This window comes from Suncus etruscus, chromosome 7 (genome assembly GCF_024139225.1).
Source record: "Suncus etruscus isolate mSunEtr1 chromosome 7, mSunEtr1.pri.cur, whole genome shotgun sequence".
NCBI lineage: Eukaryota > Metazoa > Chordata > Mammalia > Eulipotyphla > Soricidae > Suncus > Suncus etruscus.
Genome location: NC_064854.1, coordinates 90272596 through 90294619, shown reverse-complemented (window position 1 = coordinate 90294619; position 22024 = coordinate 90272596). Strand labels below are relative to the sequence as shown.

Sequence of the window (22024 nt, the reverse complement as noted above, 5' to 3'; positions counted from 1 at the left end):
AAGGCATTGTAGTTTCTAACTTCAGCATTTACTATGATGTTCAGTAATATAAGCCACATGGAATAATCAAGTTGATCATGTTAATGGAAAATTATTGAAAATGCAAAAAAAGAGACACATCTTCAGATTCCTTGAAAATTAGTATATGAGAGAAAAGTTAGGTGCCTCAAGTGGTAAGGGAAAGCCTCTAACAAATTTTACTAAAAAAAATAGTTACAGCTGAGGCACCAGAGCACTGTCACTTGGAAATGAATTCCCGTAGGTAGCTCAGAGACTGAGGTGATTTGGACACGCCCAAGCAATGGGAGTCTGAGCCCCACTGCCAATGCCATTGCTGGAGCACAAGAGTGCTGCTACTTGGAAAGTGATTTGGACATGCCCAAAAGGGCAAATCCGAGCCCCCACTGCCAATGCCATTGCTGGAGCACAGAGCACTGCTATTTGAAAGTGCCTCCCCATAGGAAGCTCAGAGACTAAGGTGATTTGGAGATGCTCGAGCAGGGTGGGGCCAAGGAAACATGGCCATGAAGCTTTGCTTCTACTTCTAGCAAATGAACTCCACTATAAAATCTAGGGAAAAAACCACACAGCAAATGTGACAATGGAGAAACAATGTAAACCAACATCAGATGTTAAAAATGAAGATGGCAGCTCCAATGAACTGAAAAATTTCAACAACCTAATTAGCCTTTCAGATAAGAAACGTAGAGTAGAAATATGGAAGATGTTTTAGAACTCAAAGAAAGCATAGATTGAGCAGAACATACCACAAAGACAGAAATCAGAAAAATCCAGACTGAAATGACAAGACTGAAAACATAGTAGATGAAATAAAAACCTCAATAGAAAGCTTCTCCAACAGAGTAACAGAAGCTGAGGACAGAATCAATGAGCTAGAAGATGATATACAGAATAACTCTATAGAGCAGAAAAATTGGAAAATAACCTTAAAGGAAATGATCAGACAATGGAAAAATACTCGAGGAATGTGAGCAGATGAAGACTGAAGTCTTTGATAAATTCAACAGAAACAACATAAGAATCATTGGAGTCCCAGAAACCAAGAAAGAAAATCCCCAGGAAGTTTCAACAGTTAAAGACATTATTACTGAAAAACTCCCAGAGCTAAAGATGGCATGCAACCGAATCCTACATGGCTGAAGAGTACCAGTTAAAAGGGACCCCCCACAAAAGCACCCCAAGACACAACTTAGTCACAATGACAAATCCCACAGATAGTGATCGAATACTAAAAGAAGCAAGATCAAAAAGGGAAATTGCATTCAAAGGAGCATTCTTGAGATTTACAGCAGACCTGTCAGAAGAAACCTTTAAGGCCAAAGGCAGTCATGGGTAAAGTGACAAAACTCATCGAAATGAATATTTCATCTAGAATACTGCACCCAGCCAGACTCACTTTCAGGTTTGAAGGAAGTATACATGGCTTCAACAGATAAACAACAGCTGAGGACTTTACAGACCCAAAACAAAAAAGGTCTACTCAAGACAAGAAATATCAACAGACACACACTTCTACACTAAATCCCATGACACTAAATCCCATGATAATACTCTCTCTCAATGTCAATGATCTAAATGCACCAGTGAAGAGGCACAGAGTGGCAAAATGGATCAAAAAGCTGAATCCAACATTTTGCTGCCTATAAGACACATATCTGAATAGTCAGAACAAACATAGACTCAAAATTAAAGGCTGGAGGAAATTATCAAAGCAAACAATTTCCTTAAAAAAAGCTGGAGAGGCCGTATTAATATCAGATGATGCAAACATCAGACTCATAAAAGTTATAAGTGGCAAAGATCGTCATCTCATACTAATCAAAGGATATGTTCAACAGGAAGAAATCATGCTTCTAAACTTATATGCACCCACTGAGGGACCAATAACAGTATTTAATATAATTGTTGGCAAATCTAAATAAAGATATCAACAGCAACACAATAATAGTGGGAGGCCTCAACACTACCCTGTCACCCCTTGATATGTAAACCAGGCTGAAACCCAACAGAATATAAAAGCTCAGCAAAGAAAAATGAAAGTATATGAAAATGGAAAAAGTATATATATAATAAAATGGAAGAAAGTATATATATTTTCTTCCATTTTATTATATATATATGCAGAGAGAGAGAGAGAGAGAGAGAGAAAGAGCATTCTATCCCTAGAAAGCTGGATACACATACTTCTCCAATGCATATGTGTCATTCTCCAGGATAGACCACATGATGGCCTATAAGAAATATCTCCATAAAGTCAATAGAATAGCAATTTTACAAACTACCTTCTCAGATCACAAAGCACTAAAATTAGAAGTGAACCACAAAGAGACATAGAAGAAAAACGTTAACACCTGGAAATTAAACAGGTCACTACATAATAACCAGTGGGTTAGAGAGGAAATCAAAGAGGAAATCAAAACATTTCTGGAAAAAAATGACAATGAAGACACAAATTATCAGAATTTGTGGGACACAGCAAAAGCAGTACTATGACGAAAGTTTATAGCTTTGCAAGCACACATCAGATAAAATGAAGGAGCCTATAAAAATGTTCAATGACTCAGCTTTTAAAGTTAGAAAATGATCTACAAAAGTAACTGAAAATAGGTAAGTAGAAGGAAAAAACAAAGCTTAGAGCAGAAATCAATGAAGTGAAAATCAACAAAATAATTCAAAAGATAATGAAAGCAAAATCTGGTTCTTTGAAAGAATAACTAAGATTGATAAACCACCAGCAAAACTCACAAAGAAATGGAGAGAAAAAAACTTAACAAACCGGATTAGAAATGAAAAGGGGTGATCACGACAGATAACCCAGAGATTCAAGGGTAATCAGAGACTACTTTGAGAAACCCTATGTCATGAAACATGAGAACCTGGAAGAAATGGATAAATTCTTGGGCTCTTACAATCTTCCACGGTTAAACCTGGATGATCTAGCATATATAAATAGACCCATCACTCCTGATAAAATTAAAACTGTAATCAAAAGTCTCCCCCAAAACAAAAGCCCAGACACAGATAGATTCACTAATGAATTCTTTCATCCCTTTCAAAGGAAATTACTGCCAAAACTTTTCAGGTTCTTTCATGGCATTGAAAAATCAAGAACACTCCCTAATAGTTTTTTTGATTTTTTATTATTTATTTATTACTTGAATAATATATAATAAAGATCTTATTTGTTATATTTTTAAATTTTAATATCTTTTAATATTTTATTTAAACACCTTGATTACAAACATGATTGTGGTTGGATTCAGTCATGTAAAGAACACCCCCATCATCAGTGCAACATTCCCATCACCACTGTCTAAACAGTTTTTTTTGAAGCTAACATCACCTTGATACCAAAACCAGACATGCTACAAAAAAATAAAACTACAGACTAATATCCCCTATGAACACAGATGCAAAGATCTTCAACAAAATTTTGGCAAATAGAACCCATTGCCTCATCAAGAATGTCATACACCATGTAGGATTCATTCCAGGAATGCAAGGATGGTTTAACATCCATAAATCAATCAACATAATCTACCATATCAACAAAAAAATAAAAACATGATCATATCAATAGATGCAGAGAAAGCATTTGACAAGGTCCAACACTCATTCTTGATAAAAAAAAATCATCAAGATAGGATTGAAAAAAATTTTCTCAATATAGTCAAAAGGCCTTCTACCACAAGCCAATGGCAAATATTATTCTAAACTAAGATAAACTAAAAGTCTTTCTCCTAAATTTGGGTAAAGGAAGGCTGCCCTCTCTCACCGCTCCTGTTCAATATAGTTTTGGAAGTTCTTGCTATAGTGATTAGGCAAGAAAAAAGATATCAAGGGTATCGAGATATGGCAGGAAGAAATCAAGCTCTCTCTGTTTGCAGATGACATTCTATCATATTTAGAAATATTTGCATTTGTATATAAATTACTTATACATTTGATGTATATATAAATGTATATATATAAATATATCCAATAAGAATTCACAAAATCCAACAACAAAAGTGCCTAAAAATGGAGGAAAGGGCAGAGACGTCCACAACGATGTCCACTGGGCATATAAAAGTGTTATTATTTGATCATGGTTATAATGCAAGCCAAAATAAAATGTTATATCATTTGACATCATTGAGCATGGACTATATTTTAAAAAGTCCAGAAGTGGGCTGGAGAGATAGTTCAATATGTAGGGCAGCTTCAATCCTCAGCATCCCATATGGTCCACAGAGTCCCCATAGGATTTATCCAAAAATTAAATAAAAAAACAAAAACTAAAAGACAAGAAACAATGTGTTGGCATGGTGTGTAAAAAAGTAACTCTCAGTGTTCACTGTGTTACTATTACTTCTTTTTTTTTTTTTTTTTTGGTTTTTGGGTCACACCTGTCGATGCTCACTTGCTGTCTGCTCAGAAATAGCTCCTGGCAGGCACAGGGGACCATATGGACGCTGGGATTCGAACCAACTACCTTTGGTCCTGGATCGGCTGCTTGCAAGGCAAACACCGCTGTGCTATATCTCCAGGCCCGTTACTACTACTTCTAAGTGTCCCTATTTACACACACTATTACTATTTTAATTACACTCTGTCTTACCATTCTTCTTTTTGGGTTTAGAATATTTATACTTTTTGAATCAAAATATAACCCCATCACTCTACCTATACATATATAATATATGAGATAATTATGACTCATTGGGCTGATATGGTGATATAAGAAATGTAAGATATGTAAACAAATATAGAAAGTTTAAAATAAGAAGTTTCTTTTATATAGCAAAATTTCAGCAAACGTTTGATGAATTTTTATCACTTCAATCCGACCCTACTTTTATTCTATCTTGGGAGGTTTCATACAAATATTTTAATCTTTTAAACTATATTCAAGGTAATCTATCTAGAAATCTTATTTTATATTTTAGTTCAGCACTCAAAGCATTTCTAGACATTTAAGAGTGCTTTTGCTTGTCATATGAAGACAGATATTTTGAAGTTGGAATTTAAGCCCACCAGGATTTATCCCTGAGTACAAATACCTAAATAAGCCTTCAGCACTGTCATGTGAGCATCCCCATGCAAAAAAAAAAATATATATATCAAGTAAATTTACAAAATATTTCAAAGGATGGAAAGGGTATGAAGTGCAAAGGGGTAAAGGAAACATAGAAATAGAAGAAAGAGGAAGTATATTTCCACAGAATTTGACAGAAAGACCACAAATTTTTCACCAACTTCTGGTCTTCATACCTGCACTGCCACCACTGACAGGACTTCGACAGAGATTCGATTAAATTCATCAAAACAGCCCCAGGCACCAGTCTGTGCTAGACCCTTATAAATGTTTCCACAAGACTGCAAAAATAAATGTACAATGATTAAATTATTATCCAGTGTCATCGTACACATTTAAATAACTTTTATATCTGATTTGTTTTAGTAATTTTCAGTCCCCTAAAATACACTGATAAAAATTTATATTAAAGTGTCAAAAACAATTAAATTTTTGATGATTTCAGATACCAATGTAGGTCATGGACACTTGGACCAAATTTCTGTTAAAAAATATCATTAGCTTTTTCTCTGAATTAGCACTACAGTGCTATAGGCCTGAAACTTTGTGATCTGAAACGTGAGCTATATATACCCAGAGATTATTGGGGGATTCTGCAGTGTTGGGAATTGAATTTATAGCCTTCAAAATATAGTACAGGACTACTTCTTGTACTATCTATGATGCCTTCTAGAATAATTTTTAATTTAATTTAACATTTCAATTTTTCTATTACATGATTTATATATGTAAATATTCTTTCCATTTAGTATAATTGCTTAATTTTTTCCTCTAAAATCGATCCTGGGGGCTGGAGCAATAGTACAGCAGGTAGGGCATTTACCTTGCACGTAACCAACCTGTGTTCATTTCCTGGTACACTACATGGTTCCCTGAGCAGTGCTAAAAGTGATTTCTGAGAAAGAACCAGGAATAAACTCTGGGCACCACGAAATATGGTCCTAAACAAAAATAAAATAAAATAAAAGCCATCCTGTTTTCTAAAGGGAACTTTAACAAAGAGGATTAAATGAAAATATGAAAAATAAAGTGTTTGTGAAAATACAGAAAAAAATAGAAATATCAATACTGAAACAATTGACAAATTATTTGGCAATAACTTTTGTTAGAAAACATCTATTAAATTATTAAAAAATTTAAATTATTAAAAATTTTAAATTATTAAAAATGTGCCTCAAATTAAAACACAGTTCTGTTTAGTCTTGTGAGGACATAACTTACTAGGAGTAGGAATTTAATGTTTTTTTGGAAGTTACATTGCCCTCACCCATTTATAAAATGAGAAAATGTCACTTTTAAAGAGGAGTACAATATTGCTTTTATGTGCAGATTTTCTATTAACCACTTATGACCTTATATTTTCTAGATCAATTGTTGAGCTTAGTTTTTTACATATATATTCAATTCTTCATTTTGCAAGTGATGAAAAGAGTACCATGAAGGTGAAATAGCTCACCTATTGTTACAAAGTAGAAATACAATGTTAAAGTTTACAGAGGGACAATAAAGTTCAGTATAAAAAATCTGACGTCTATTTTGGAGGAAGGATTGATTAGTGATTCTCTAGTCAGGACTTCTGAATTAAGCCAAGTTATGGGTAAATCTGACCCCAGATTTGGAATACCACCCATTTCATAGTCCACACTGAGTCTACTCTATACCTTATAATCCATCTGTTCTGAGCAGTTAAATACATAGACCATGATTCCCAGTGCTCGACCCAGGTCCTTAGTGGTCTCTGTCTTGCCTGTTCCTGCAGGTCCTGCTGGAGCTCCACTCATAGTTAGGTGCAGAGACTGGGTAAGAGTGATGTAACACCTGCCAAATATAGGAGGACACAGGTCATTCCTAGTACCACAAGCAGCTCTAATCTTGTTCAATTTCTAATAAAATGAAGTTCTACTCCATGGCAGAATACCTCTCCCACTCCTGTTTTCTCAATACACATAGCATTTTTTCTTCTTCTTCTTCTTCTTCTTCTCCTTCTTCTTCTTCTTCTCCTTCTTCTTCTTCTTCTTCTTCTTCTTCTTCTTCTTCTTCTTCTTCTTCTTCTTCTTCTTCTTCTTCTTCTTTCTTCTTCTTCTTCTTCTTCTTCTTCTTCTTCTTCTTCTTCTTCTTCTTCTTCTTCTTCTTCTTCTTCTTCTTCTTCTTCTTCTTCTTCTTCTTCTTCTTCTTCTTCTTCTTCTTCTTCTTCTTCTTCTTCTTCTTCTTCTTCTTCTTCTTCTTCTTCTTCTTCTTCTTCTTCTTCTTCTTCTTCTTCTTCTTCTTCTTCTTCTTCTTCTTCTTCTTCTTCTTCTTCTTCTTCTTCTTCTTCTTCTTCTTCTTCTTCTTCTTTTAAAGATTTATTTTCCGGGACCCAGCTCGGCCAACCAGGACCCTGACTGGGGCCATTAGGCCAAGGAACAGGCACCACTAGGCCCACTCCCACCCAGGGTGCTGACGGCAGACTGCTAGCTACCAGTGACTGGCAGCGTACAGAGGGAAGGAAGGGCGGTGGACCCAAGGGGGGATTTAGGCACCCCAAATGACAAACCATCTGAACCTACCCTCTCCGGTCACTAGGAAAGGCCTTCCTCCACCGAGGGGGCACCACCCCTGAAACCCAGGCGAGCAGTACCGTCAGCCTTCCCCACAGGGGAAAGAGAACACGAAAGTTGGGGGTCAGTGGTAGAGGTCACACCAAGATGCATGAGGGTCCATAGTCAGCGGGGGACACCACGGTTCCTCTACCTCGGCAGCTTGGCTATTGGCCCCCCCAACGAGGAGAAGGGGGAAAGCGACCTCGGGCTCAGGAGGCCTTTTTTAAGAGGCCCTGGTCGCCCTAGGGGACCCACCACTATCGCTCACGTGCCTGCATGTGGGACTCTGCTAGCCTCCCGCAGACACTTGACTGGATGGCCACCAAGAACGAATGCAGACACTGCCATCAACCACAAGCTGACCGGTTGGAGCCTCCCTGGAGGAAACGACCACCAATTCTCCAGTGTGCTTATTTTTCTGACTTAAAAATTATGGTTCTTTTAAAGAATGCTCAATGCACAATCTATCCCATGAAGCCTATTTTAAATAAAGCTTACCCCTATCAATCATGATTGGCCTAGAAAATGTAAAACCTTTATATCTGACTTGCCAGCTGTATATTTTTAAGCATTCTGTCCCATTTCACCTGGGTAACCCATGCATTGATCCTAAATGTCTCTATGTGTGCACATGAGTGTGTTTGGCCACCTTAATGTCTGTCTTTAATATATATAATGTATGTCTATGTTGTATATTGTCTGTTCTCTTGTTACATATAACCCTCTTTCTTCCCTTCACTTACCACCTTATAAATATGTTTCTAGCCCTTCACTCTCTCACTCAACCTCTTTTATTTTCCCCCACCTAACCCTTTTTACCTTCAGTTCTTAATTACCCAGGAAGTGGAAAATTCCCCCACCCCAGCAAGCTGTCAACCAGCTCTCAAATTGAAAAGATAGATTCTCACACCAAGAATAATATGTCACTGCTGCTTCTGCAGATTTACTCTCTGTTGCTCCTTTCCCACATCTCCCTTCACTGTGGATTGTTGCTCACTACCATATTTGGTTTCTGAGAAGCCCAGCTTGAGGACATTTCCTGATATATAACTGCTATGACCAAGTTTTAGGACTCCACAAGACCATATCACACAGGTTCAATCTGTGCTCTGGATTCTATTCCCCCCCTACACACACTATTTCAAAAGACTTAAAGAAGATATGCATCTCTCCTTCAATTATTTCTTTAGATATATTTCCTTAATAGGTATGATTCTTATTGTCTATCTTCTTATGTATTAGGGGTTTTTTTCCACCATTTCTTTCTTTTTTTTTATCTATTTAGTAGGAAATTCTAGTAGATAAATTTTTCTTGAGTTCTGACTTCATGTTAGAATAGCTTATTATTTTTACCCCCATATGCAACAGTAGTACCATGTGGCATTATTCATTTTTGCATAGTCACATTGAAATGGAGAAATGTTACGTGTGCAAACAACTTCTTATCTAATAAAGATAAAGAACCTATAGGTTTTATATTGCAGTGGGCTTTACACCCTGAATAATACTTGTCATAGTGACTTGGGTTAAGCTTCAAAACATCAGACATTGACCATTCACCCCTGAACCTTGGATTCCATCTATGGAAACAGCACAGTTTTCTACACCAGCAAAAGTAATTGAACTTCTACCAGAGAAGGCCTTAAAGTTTCCCTGGCATCAATTTACTCCAGAGTGGGTTCATATGACACCCTAAAACTTGGTAACAGCATCAACCTGCTTTTAGTTCAGATTTCTCTGCATTGCCACCTAATGATGAGATGAAATTAGAAGACATCCACATCATCCTAACTTTGACATAGGATCTATACAGAAAATAGGGTCTCTAACTACAGAAACCTAACAACAATAACTGTGATTGTGAAGAGTTTTTACTGGGAATACAGTGAAAGATTTTGGGGTTAGACAACTTAGTATGTCTGGATCTTATAGTTGGTCTTATGCCTGGATACTTCACAGGTAAGGTCACACTGTTTTTGGCCAAAGGTTTTTCCTTTCTACTTTCCCCATATTTTGCTGTGCCTATGAAAGCAACAATTGCATATATACCATTTTATTGTATTTTTATCTCTTATATTTAAAAAAGGAGCTTACTAAACCTTTTGCTGTGTTATTAATGACTTTATTGGAGATAAAATAATTTTCGCAAATATACTTGCTATAGAAGTCTTTCTTTTTTTCTCTTCCATTTTATTTTTAGTTTTTCTTTCTATTTTTAAATAAAAAATTTTATAAGAAAACACAAAAGAGCAAAATCAAAATTTCAGATAAGGGCTTACTATGTGGGAAAAATATAATAAAATAAAGATAGACAACAAATCCATTCCTTCTCACTATACTCTGGAAGGAATGGTGTTCCTTAGAATCTTAAAAACATGGGGATATTTCATGAAATTATTATAAATATCACATACAAGTAATATATCTACTTATACTACTTTTTTTGTCTTAGTTTAACAAAATATCTTCCAGTTACATCCATTTTGCAGTGAATTGCACGACCAAGTCAAATGTGAAATAATGGGAGATATAGCCAAGTGAATTTAGTAGCATTGGTGGCATTAAGAAAGTGTAGAGGGCCAGAGTAATAGAATAGTGGTAGGATGTTTGCCTTGCATGTGTCTGACATAGGTAAGACCTAGTTTTGATCCCTAGCCTCCCATATGATCCCCTGAGCCAGGAGAAATCTGAGTGCAGAACCAGTTGTAACCCCTGAGTGTCACTGGGTGTGGCCCCCCAAAATAAAATAAAATAAAATAAAATAAAATAAAATAAAACAAAATAAAATAAAGGACAGAACTAGATATCTAAGCTTCAGAGTCAACAACAGTGAAATTATGAGTCCCAGAATTAAAAATAGGCCTATTATAATGGCCAGCAGTGTCAGGTAGTGGTGTAATGGAATGGATTCTAGAAATACTGTGGAGGGAGATTGACACTGATGGTTGGATAAATGCTGAGACAGTGTACGTCTAAAATTCAACTATGAATAACTTTGTAAATCGCAATGCTTTAAATAAATATAATAAAAATAATTCAGAAATAATATCAAAAATGGGAAGAAGAAATGGACAATGCTCAGAGGATGAAAACCAGATAACTAGTAGGCACATGAAAAAGAGCTCAATATTACTTATTACGAAACCAAAAGCAAGATAACAAAGAGATATCACTCATACCAGTAAAAATTGCACATATCAAATATATAGGAAGATTCTATGCTTAATGGGGCATTGTGAAAAAGGAATATTGTTCCACTGCTAGTGGAAATGTCTGGTTCAATCCTTTTAGCAATAGTATGGGAAGTTCTCAGTAAACTAAAAATTGAGCTAACATATGACTGAATGTGGAATCACCTAGATATCCAATGACAAATAAATGGATTATGAAAATGTAGTACATATACATCATGGAATATTTTACAGCTGTAAGAAATAATAAAATAATGCAATTTGTTGCAACATGTTTGGAACTGAAAGATCTTACTGAGTGAAGTAAGAAGAATAAAAATATTTAAGATGATGATCTTTTATATCTATTATATATAAAATAAATATATTAGTGTAATATAAAGAGGGGATAATTACCCATGACCAAGGAAGGTGGTGGACATAGGTGAAAAAATAAGTCAGAGAGAGCTTCTGATAAAATCCATCATTAATTCATGATAAATTTCTCAAAGAGAGGGGAATGGAGGGAAATTTGATCAATATAGTCTGCCAATTATTACAATACAATGGAAAATATAGTAAATGAAGAAATCTAGAATCCTTGTCTTTAAAACCTGGCATAAGACAAAGCTACACACTCTCACCACTCCTATTCATCATAGTGCTGGAAATACAGGCCTTATCAATTGGGCAGAATAAGTTATCAAGGGAATCCAGATAGGAAAGGAAGAAAAGATGCTCTTATTCTTTGCAGATAACATGATACTATATTTAAAAAATTCTAAATATTCTACTAAAAAGCTTCTAGAAACATAGACTTGTACAGCAAAGTGCCAGGTTACAAAATTAAAATGCAAAAATAAATTACCACTTATATACAAATAACGATAGAGAATAAATAGATATTAAAATAACAATACCATTCACAATACTACCACAAACATTCAAATAACTTGAAGTCAACTTAACTAAAAAAAAACAAAAACAGGTGAAGGACTTATACAAAAACCTACAAAACACTGCTTCCAGAAATAAAAGGTAGCACAAGAAAAAGGAGAAAATAGCCTGTCCAAGTATTGGAGAGATTAATAGCATTATAATGGCAATATACCAAATGCATTGTACAGATTTAGTGCAATCCCAGTAAGGATACCCATTCCATGCTTGAAAAGTAGATCAAAATTACTAAAATTTATTTGGAACAATAAATATCCATAAATAACTAAAGAAACCTTTAGAAAAGAAGAGGGGAGGCATCAGTTTCTTCAAATTTAAATGGTACTACAAAACAATAGTCATTAAAATGCATGGTATTAAAATAAAGACATACCTCAAATTAATAAAATAGACTTCAGCATTCAGAGAATAATTTCCAATCATACCATCAAATAATCTTTAAAAGGAGGCAAAAAGCCAAAATGGAGCAAGAAAAGCCTCTTCAACAAGTGGTGATGGGCAACTAGACAGCCCATGCAAAAAAGCAAACTCTGACCTCTATCTAACACCATGCAGAAAGACCAAATCAAAATAAATTAAAAGATCCTAATGCCAGATCTGAAACTATAAGTCACATAGAAGAAAGCATAGGTGAAATACTCTATGAAATTAAGACTAAAGTCATCTTCCAGAAAGAAATACCACTGTCAAAACAAATGAAGCAGAGATAAAAATGGGACTACATTAAACTGTAAAGATTTTGCACTTTATAGGAAACAGTGACTAGGATACACAGGCCACCCACAAAATGGGAAAAACTATTCACCCAAGAGCAAGCAAATAAGGTGCTGCCTTCTAAGATATGCAAGGAATGATAGAGCTTAAGAAAAAAACATGTAACCCTATCAAAAATGAGGAGAATATATGCTTTTACACTTCAGAGAAAAAAGCAAATGATCAAAGGCACAAGAAAAAAATTTCCATATCACTAATTATTAGGAGATGCAAATATAAACAACAGATAGTATCACCTTATGTCACAGAGACTAGCAATCATCACAAAACCCAAGCAGAACCATGGTTAGCATGAATTCAGGGAAAAAAGAACTCTCATTCCTGCTTTTGGAAATGCAGTGTAGTTCATCATTTCTGAAAAATAACATGGATATTCCAAAAACCTACAAACTGTGCTCCCTGATGATCCAACAATCCTACTACTAGAGATATATATTAGGGAACACAAACAATACAACAGTAAAATGACCTCTGCACTCCTATGTTCATCTACAGCACTATTTACAATAACTATAATCTGGAAACAACTCATGTTCCTCACAACAGTTTAGTGGCAAAAGATAACCTGGTACATATACACAATGGAATACTATGTAGCAGTCAGGAAAAATGAAGTCATAAAATTTTCCTTTACATGAAAACTGTCAGGGCATACTTAAACTTTTAGGGGGGCTCAGCCCACCAGATGTATCCTCAGATTTTTCTGGTGGGGAGAACTAAAATAACCCTTCTGGGGTTCCTCAAAAGGCCCACCGTGGACGCCTTTTTTCCTTCTGTGGATGGTTGAGGAATTTCCAAAGACATTACATTTTCAGTCAGTATTTGACTATCTCTCCTTTATAAATATCAGGCAAAATTATGGCCTCTATCATATAATTTTGCTCAGAATCCAGCACCAAAGATTATTTGAGAACACCTTTTCTAAATAATAGCCAGCCCTAAAAACAAAGACAATACTTTTTCTCTCTTTTTCAAATATGTCCTTGCAGCTGCATTTTCTGGTAATCAAGGGCGTAACCAGAATGCAGATCCTGGCTATTGACTATTGACCCTCCTTTATAAATAGGGAAACTCATTTTTGGGGATTTGACTCCTCCCTTTACCTAACCTCTAAAACAATAGAGTCCAGTCCAGTAAAGATCAAGTTCCTAGATATTTTCTACTCCCTCCTAATCCTAATTTTGCATTTTTTGGGGGGGTTTTTTTTTGGGCCACACCCGGCGGTGCTCAGGGGTTACTCCTGGCTGTCTGCTCAGAAATAGCTCCTGGCAGGCACGGGGGACCATATGGGACACCGGGATTTGAACCAACCACCTTTGGTCCTGGATCGGCTGCTTGCAAGGCAAACACAGCTGTGCTATCTCTCCGGGCCCCTAATTTTGCATTTAAAGCAAGCTTGCAGAGTTACCTTGAGTTGTAACCTTCTTTTTTGTAACCTAGAATATTTTACAGTCACACTCATAGCTTAGGTATTGTTACTGTTTTACCTTGCTTGCTTTGTAATTATAATTACTCTCCACCTATGGCTAATTTTACCCCCTATAAATTCCCCTACTCAAAAAAATTAAACTTGTCGCACTCCTGCCAGAAACGTGTTGACCCCACATTCTCTGTGTGGTTTCATTATTTTATATTTCATATTTCGCCATCTGTGCAACCCACTCTCCCTAAAGTGGATTCACCAAAATCTCACTGATGGCTGTAGGACAGAAGCCGCCTACAGTAGGAGACTATTATGCTGAATGAAATGAGTCAGGGACAGAGAGACAGACACAGAGTATCCTCACTCATCTGTGTTATTTAGAACAATAAAAGACAGTATTGCAATAATACCCAGAAGCAATAGAGATGTGGGCTGACAGGACTAGCCTGTGATATGAAGTTTACCACAAACACTGGTGAGAGCAGTTAGAAAAAAAAAACTGCACTAACAACTACCACGACAGTCATACTAAGAGAGAAAAACAGAATGTCTATCCCTAAAACAGGAATAGTGGAGTATATTCAATAAATAAAACCCAACTGCAAATATTTTTGTAACCATGCAGCTTAATTAAAAATTATTTTTAAAAAATTGAGGCAGAAAGGAAAATGAGAAAGGGTAGTAATGATAGAACCTAACATATCTGGGCTTTTGTTATTTTAGGAATGTGGGATAATGATATGTTATACTCCAAACCACAGATTTAATACCACTGAAAACATAAGATATAAGCTGAAACCACCAAATATTCATATGCCTGCTATGTGCCAGTGGAAGGTATAGGTTAGAGGACATTCATAGACAGGTGGGAGAATACATAATAGGGGAATGCTGTTTTTAGTTGACATTGGTGGTACGATGGTGTTCAATATATGCACAAAACTCAACTGCTAATACTTTGTAAACCAAGATTCTTTATTAAAATAAAATATATTAATAAAAATTAATAAAATATAATATACCCTACAACATCACATGTTATTTGATCCCAGAACAGGAACTAAATGTGAAAAATAGATTAATTTTAGAAATGGTATTTCTGGGGCTTGGATTAGAAATAACTAAATGTAAATAGGCATTGACGATTTCATTGAGGATAAATATATCCTATATAGAATATTAAAATTGTCTAAATATCACTGAAAAGTACATGTTCTATAAACAATTAAAATTTTTAAATTCTCAGAATACCACAAAGGTTATTTATTAAAAATCTATAATAATGAAGAAAATAGTCCTTAGTAACAACCAAATATATCTTGTAATACTAGGAAATATGCAGCATTTAATCAGATATATATATGTTTTTCTGAGATATGTATTAATTATATAAAGATAAACATATAATATATATTGTATTCTATACTTGGCAATAAGCCTCTTAAGTCGAAACCATGATTGTTTATATTTTGAAATTATTAAAATTATTAATGTTATTTTCATGGATAAAACAAAATCATTAAATAATAATTAAAAGTAAAGCTAGGTGATATAGACCTTACTGCAGAAATGTAACTCAAAAATTCTATTTATTAAACTATACATGAGAATGGACATAGACATATGAAGTAAACCAGCTTGAAAGACTCATAACTTTTAACATGGTAGAACAAATACTAGAAGCCAATATTAGAAAAGGTCCCATTACTCATTTTTAAAAATTAGGTCCACTGGTAACTTAGAAATGGGGTTTTCTTTGCTCAGGATTTCACATTTTATTAATGTATTTCTAGCCATTACTGGTTTTATACAAGGTTCATTAACTGAGGAAAATGTTCAGTCTTATTGTTCACAGTAACCAGTTCAATGATAGTCGTCTAATCCAAACATAATTAATTATAAAGGTTTCACTATAGCATTTCAAACCAGAGTACTTGAAAACATAAAAAAAACAGAGACACTTATGGCTCCTGATAAGTCATAAGAAAGTTACTTTGCCTTTAGGGGTGAAGGTGTCAGTTACCAGAAGCCCATCCTTTGTAAAGAACATAGATAACAGTTGGCCTGGGGTATATAAAGCCCTGGGTTGAAGTGCAGAGGAGCAATGAAGCTCTGTCACTTCTACCCTCTGTTTGATTGCTCTTGCTGAATGGTTTCTGCTAAATTGCTATAGAAACTAGACTTCTGGCCACTGTTGCCTTTTGCTGAACCTCCTAAACTGGTCCAAGTCTAACATTAACAGTTGGCTTATCCTTGAGGATTATAGGAAATATTGGTGAATGTTTGATTAGCCATTTTAAAATGATTGAAATGTGTTATGAATATTGGCGGGACCTTTATCACTTTTGATGGTATTTGAAACACCCATGACAGACAAGCATTGCAATAAAAAGTAACAAATATTTTAGCTCTTTCTGAAGTCATAGGGACAATCCATATAAAATGAGAATAAGGATTAATAACTTCAAATAGAAATGAGTTGATTGGATAAAAGTTAACATGAGTGATATCCAACTGCCATAATTTATTTGTCTGAAGATCTTGTTGATTAGTTCTGGCCATACAAGGGGTGCAACACAAAGGTGCACAAAAAGAGCGAGTATGAATAATCTTTTTTCTTAAATAATTTTTATTTTGACCACAGTGGATTACAAATCATTAACAGTAATATTTTAGATACAAATTGACATTGAATCAGGGGCATTCCCAACACCAATGTCCTCCCTCCATCCCTGTTCCCAGCATGCATCCTATATCCTCCTCTATTGCACCCCAGGCTGCTAGTATATTTAAGGAGATTATTGATAGAGAGGACTGTTATGCAGTTGTATTGTTTACGGTGGTTATTTTTACTATTAGGGTGTTGGATTGAGGGTTTTTTTTGTTTGTTTGTTTGTTTTTGCCTGAGAATGCTTTTAGTTTCCTTTCATATGAATGAGTGTTTTGCTAGGTAGTGGACTCTAGGTTGGAAGTTTCTTCCATTCAATCATTTAAAATATGCCATTCCACTCTATTCTTGCTTGAATTGTTTCAAATGTGAGATCTGGTTTGATTCTTATGTTCTTCCTTTGCACTTGAGGGTTTTTCCCTCCCATATTGCTTTAAGGAGTTCATCTTTCTCTTTTTTTTGTTTGTTTTTTGTTTTTGCCATTTGTATTACTATATGCCTGTTGTTGGTTTATTGGTGTCTTTTTTATTAGGGACTTTTTCACCACTTGGATTTGCACCGAGGCCTCTTTCCAGAGGCCAGAAAGTTTTCTGCTATTATTTCCCTGACCACTTGTTCTTCCCCTTTTCCTATTTCCTCTCCTTCTGGTATTCCTACAATCTGTACATTATTTCTTTTGTCTTTGTTCATTAAAAACCTAACTTTCCCCCCAAAGCTTTACCTTTTATTTCTTTTTTTGGCTTCCTTGTCATTTTGGTTTGTAGTTTTTCTTCAAGTGCTTCAATGTGATTCTCCAACTGTGTAATTTTGTTATTATATCTTGCTAAGACTTTTTTATTTCCTTTAATTCCATTTGTATGGTTTCTCTTATCTTCTGTAAAAGTTAATCTTTGATTTGGTTGATTTCATCTATGGATTTCTTGAACTCAGGGCTAGTGTTTCCTTGATTTATTTTTACCATGGCTTGCATTGTCACTTTTAGTTTCTCATCTATGGGCCCATGCATTTTGGTGGACTTGGAAATTTGCTAAGATTTTTCTCCATATCCCCAGTTGTTAGTGTCTTCCTTAGTTTGCCCATATTTCTTTGCATTTGGTGGTTTGGTTTGGAGTGCAGTACCTTCAAATTTCAGCCCTCCTTTGTCACCTGTGGCATGAGTTTGGTCCTTTCTCCGAAGTACGACTCTAGGTGAGCATGATGGCTGCAGTTGCTGAGTTTTGGCCTTGCCCTCAAGACTCCTCCCTCACTTTACCTGCCAGAAGGCCTAAGTCCCCTCCACCTAGCCCAACCGCAGCAAGATTTCCTCTCTCCTTTTACCTTCAGAAGGTGTGGCAGAGGTCCAGGCCTGTGTCAAAATCTCCCACCCCCTCTACCTGTCAGACCATTTTGTTTCCCTCACAGCGTGACTGTCCCCACTCTAGTAATGGCAGAGCATCTGCTGGTGTTTTGCTGGTTGGGCCTGGTCAATTTCACTACCCCCCTCTACCTATCAGACAGAATGGTTCCCCTTCGATTACACATGTCTCCTCCCTGTAATCAAAACACAGTGTTTAGTCACAGTCTTAACTTGTTTTAATGGGATATGACAGTGATTATAAAGGTAGTTAACGTCTCCCAACATTTTCTTAAAATCATTGAATGTTTTGAGGTTTTTCTGGTAGATAGAAATTTTCTGAGGATGTAATATTATATGCTTGAGAACATAATTCAAATATTCATATGAGGGAAGAATCTGAATTTTTCTTTTGAAACTTGTAGTCTCACTGCCAGTATGTCATTACATCTCTAAAACTCCTTCTCAGTATATATATATATATATATATATATATATATATATATATATATATATATATATATATATATATATATACTCCTTCTCAGTATATATATATATATATATATGGTTTATGTAGGGAATAATCTAAGCTTGAGAAAATTTTACATGAAACAGATGTAAAGCTATATCTACAAATTATTGTCATATGGTAGATGAGTTGATCATTCCTGAGGTAAAACAGTCCACTAAACCTGCACATAGTGCTTTATAAATTAAGAAATAAAAATTGCAAAATGTTTTTGCTCACTGTAGTAAATAGAAATATTGTAAAAAGCATTCTTTAATATCTATTATAACCAGTTGTAAATCTTTAGGGATTGCTTCAGGAGAGAGAAAGATGAATTGGAGAGTTCCCATGGGAATCATCATAGTATTTACATTTCTCAAGTCAATCAATAGTCACCATTTGCCCAATAATTTTTGTAATACAAGAGAATTCCATTCATAAATAATGTTTTAATATGCCCAGCTTAAGCTCTTCCTCTGCTTATTCTAAAAGCACACTTAGCTTTATTTCTTTAAGTGCCACACAGGATAATTAGACTTCCACTGAGTACAGAGTGGTGGTGGTTACTGTATTGCAGTGGATCAAATAAGAAATGCATGTCATCTGAATTACTGGCTAGAGATTGGCTGGAAGAGGAATTGTGAATTCAGTTCACTATTGTTCATATAGATTTTTACCCAATACATTTAGGGGCAAGGGATCTACATAAAGTTGAAATGTGGCTATAATCCCTTCCAGATCAATGCTTCTCAACTGTCTAGCACTCTGTAAATGAAGGAAGAAGGCCAAATGCCTACTCCTTATAAGCTATACGGTAACTCCTGAAGGGCCTAATAATGGGGAAAGTATTGGAAAGAGATGATGGAATCATTGGGACCTATGCCACTCATTTATATTTTTCTTTAAATTTACAGGTAAAGGCCACTATGGGATTTATGAAAACACTAGAATTTTACTGCTACCAAAACCTCCAATCCTTGGGTTATTGGTGTGGTAAGGCAAAAATAAAACCGAAGAAGAAAGAGTTGGGCAATGCCAATTATGCATAAAAATTTGGGCTGGAGCAGTGTATAAAGCATCTTCCTTGCACATGCTAGCCTAGGATGATCAACTGGCATCCCATTGGTCCTCTAAGTCAGGGGCAATTTCTTAGTAAATAGTCAGGAGTAACTCCTGAGCGTCACCGGGTGTGGCCCAAATACAAAAAATAAGTTGGGTAATGCGTTTTTATTTTTTAAAATGTTTATTCTGTTGGTACTGCTGTAAATGTTATCTCTCCTGTGTCTTTGGAATCTACAATTCTCACATGGACATTGATTCCTTTAATAGTTAGACTGTTTCTTCCTAGGAATAGACCTACAGTAACTAGTGATTATGGTGCCTTTATTCCAGATTTTAATTTGTAGGGTCGGCCAGTGAGCTGGTGGTATTTTGATAGTGTCAGGGTATAGGACATCTAAGGTAGCACTTTCTGTGGACGTAGATTACTGCAAACACATTGACTGTAGGCCTGCTTGAATTGGGCTCCCTGATTTTGTGTGACCTGAGTTGGCTCAATACCCACTTTCCCAATATATGTCAGTTGCTGGGGCAATTCTTGCCAAATGATCTCCTCCACTGCATTTTGGGCAAGGTTCAGATTTCCTAATGGTGGGGCCAGAGAGGGTCCTGAAATACCTAATAGAGTGGCCAAATTTTTCACAATTTACCTCTGATTTGTGAGGGTTAATTTTGGACGTCCTCTACTCCAGTTTCTCTAAACTCTGAGCAACAGTATCTTGACCAATGGTTTTCACTACCACATTTGAGACATGTTCCAGGTGATGGTCTTGAAAATACATGGTTGAGAGGAATCTGCCCCTGCTGTGAGTTTACCAACTGGGAGAGACTGAGGGAGCCTGTCGCCTGTGCATGATTCTCTACTCTACTGTCTTCTGAACCTCTCCTGAGAGGGCTGAGAAGGGCCCAGCAAAATCTCTCTCCTACAGGTGCCCAAGCTGAAAAGCCAAGAAAGACTGAGTGAGTAAAAACCAGGTATCAGTAGTGCCCTGGTATAAAGGCAGATCCTTTATCTCTGAAGACAGGCAGGAGGAATCTGCCCCTGCTATGAGATTACCAATGGGGAGAGACCAAGGGAGCCTGCTGCCTGTGTGCATTTCTCTACTCTTCTGTATCCTGAACGTCTCCTGAGAAGGCCAAGAAGAGCCCAGCAAAATATCTCTCCTATAGGCTCCAGAAGAGTACAGCTGCTCCATTTCACTTCATGGCTGCACTCTCTTTCTAACAGATGAACCCTAACATAATACAAAGAAAAAAATCACACAAGCATCACAATGGGAAAAACTCACAGGCAAACACCATGCACAGAGAATGAAGAAGGTATCTCTGATGACCACAAAAATACCAACCATCTGATTAATCTCTCAGATAGAGTGTTTAGAATAGAAACATAGAGGATCCTCCTGAAAATCAAAGAAAACATAGCTCTACTGAACAGAACAAAAAGATAGAAATAAAAAAACTTCAAACTGAAATAACAGATCTGAACAACACAGTAGCTAAAATGAAAACCTCAATGTAAAGCCTCTCCTACAGGGTAACAGCAGCCAAGGAAAAATCAGTGAACTGGAAGATCAAATGCAGAACAATTTCATATAGCAGAAGAGATTAAAAAAGAACCTTAGTGCAAATGATCATACAATGGAAAAGATACTCAAAGTATAAAAACAGATGAAAATAGAAGTTTTTGATAAACTCAGAAAAAACAACATAAGAATCATTGGAGTCCAAGAGGCCTAGGAAGGGATACCCTGGAAGAATCAGCAGTGAAAGACATTATCACAGATAAACTCAAGAGCAAACAACTGCATGCAATCAAATCCTGCATGCCCAAAGAGTACCAGCTAAAAGAGACCCAAAAATAAAAACACCCCAAGAACATTCTAGTCACAATGAAGAATACTACAGATATAGAATACTGAAAGCAGCAAAATCAAAAAGGTGAAATACATTCAAAGGAGCACTATAAGATTTACAGCAGACATGTCACAAGAAACTCTCAAGGCCAGAAGACAGTGGTGGGATATTGTGACAAGATTGAATGAAATGGATGTTCACGTAGAACAGTGGTCGGCAACCTTTTTTCAACTGAGCGAAATCTCGCCAAAATCACAATTGAAATTTATTTTGAGAGCCACAGGTCTTTTTTTTTTCCCCAGCGCTCAGGGGTTACTCATGGCTCTATGCTTAGAAATCGCTTAAGGCAGTCTCAGGGGACCATATGAGATGCTGGGATTCGAACCATCAACCTTCTGCATGAGAGGCAAATGCCTTACCTTCATGCTATCTCTGCGGCCCTGATAGCCACATTTTTAAAACCGAAAATACATAGGATGGTACACTGTTTTTAGTTTCAATAAGTTTTTATTGAAAATATTCTGCATTCAAGTATCCACATAGGTCGGGAGGATAAAAAAACACAACTAATAAAACAAAAACTTTAGAACGATAT

At 36.0% G+C, this 22024-nt stretch overlaps 1 protein-coding gene across 1 annotated transcript in view; it reads right to left on the bottom strand.

The window, feature by feature from the left end:
• DNAH9 (dynein axonemal heavy chain 9) overlaps nucleotides 1-22024 on the bottom strand; it is a 704007-nt gene that overhangs the window by 478886 nt on the left and 203097 nt on the right. The window contains exons 27-28 of the mRNA XM_049776731.1: nucleotides 6760-6916; nucleotides 5275-5379 (exon numbers count right to left, since the gene is read on the bottom strand). Coding sequence (XP_049632688.1) covers nucleotides 5275-5379; nucleotides 6760-6916 — 262 coding nt within the window. The remainder of the gene's footprint in view (nucleotides 1-5274; nucleotides 5380-6759; nucleotides 6917-22024) is intronic.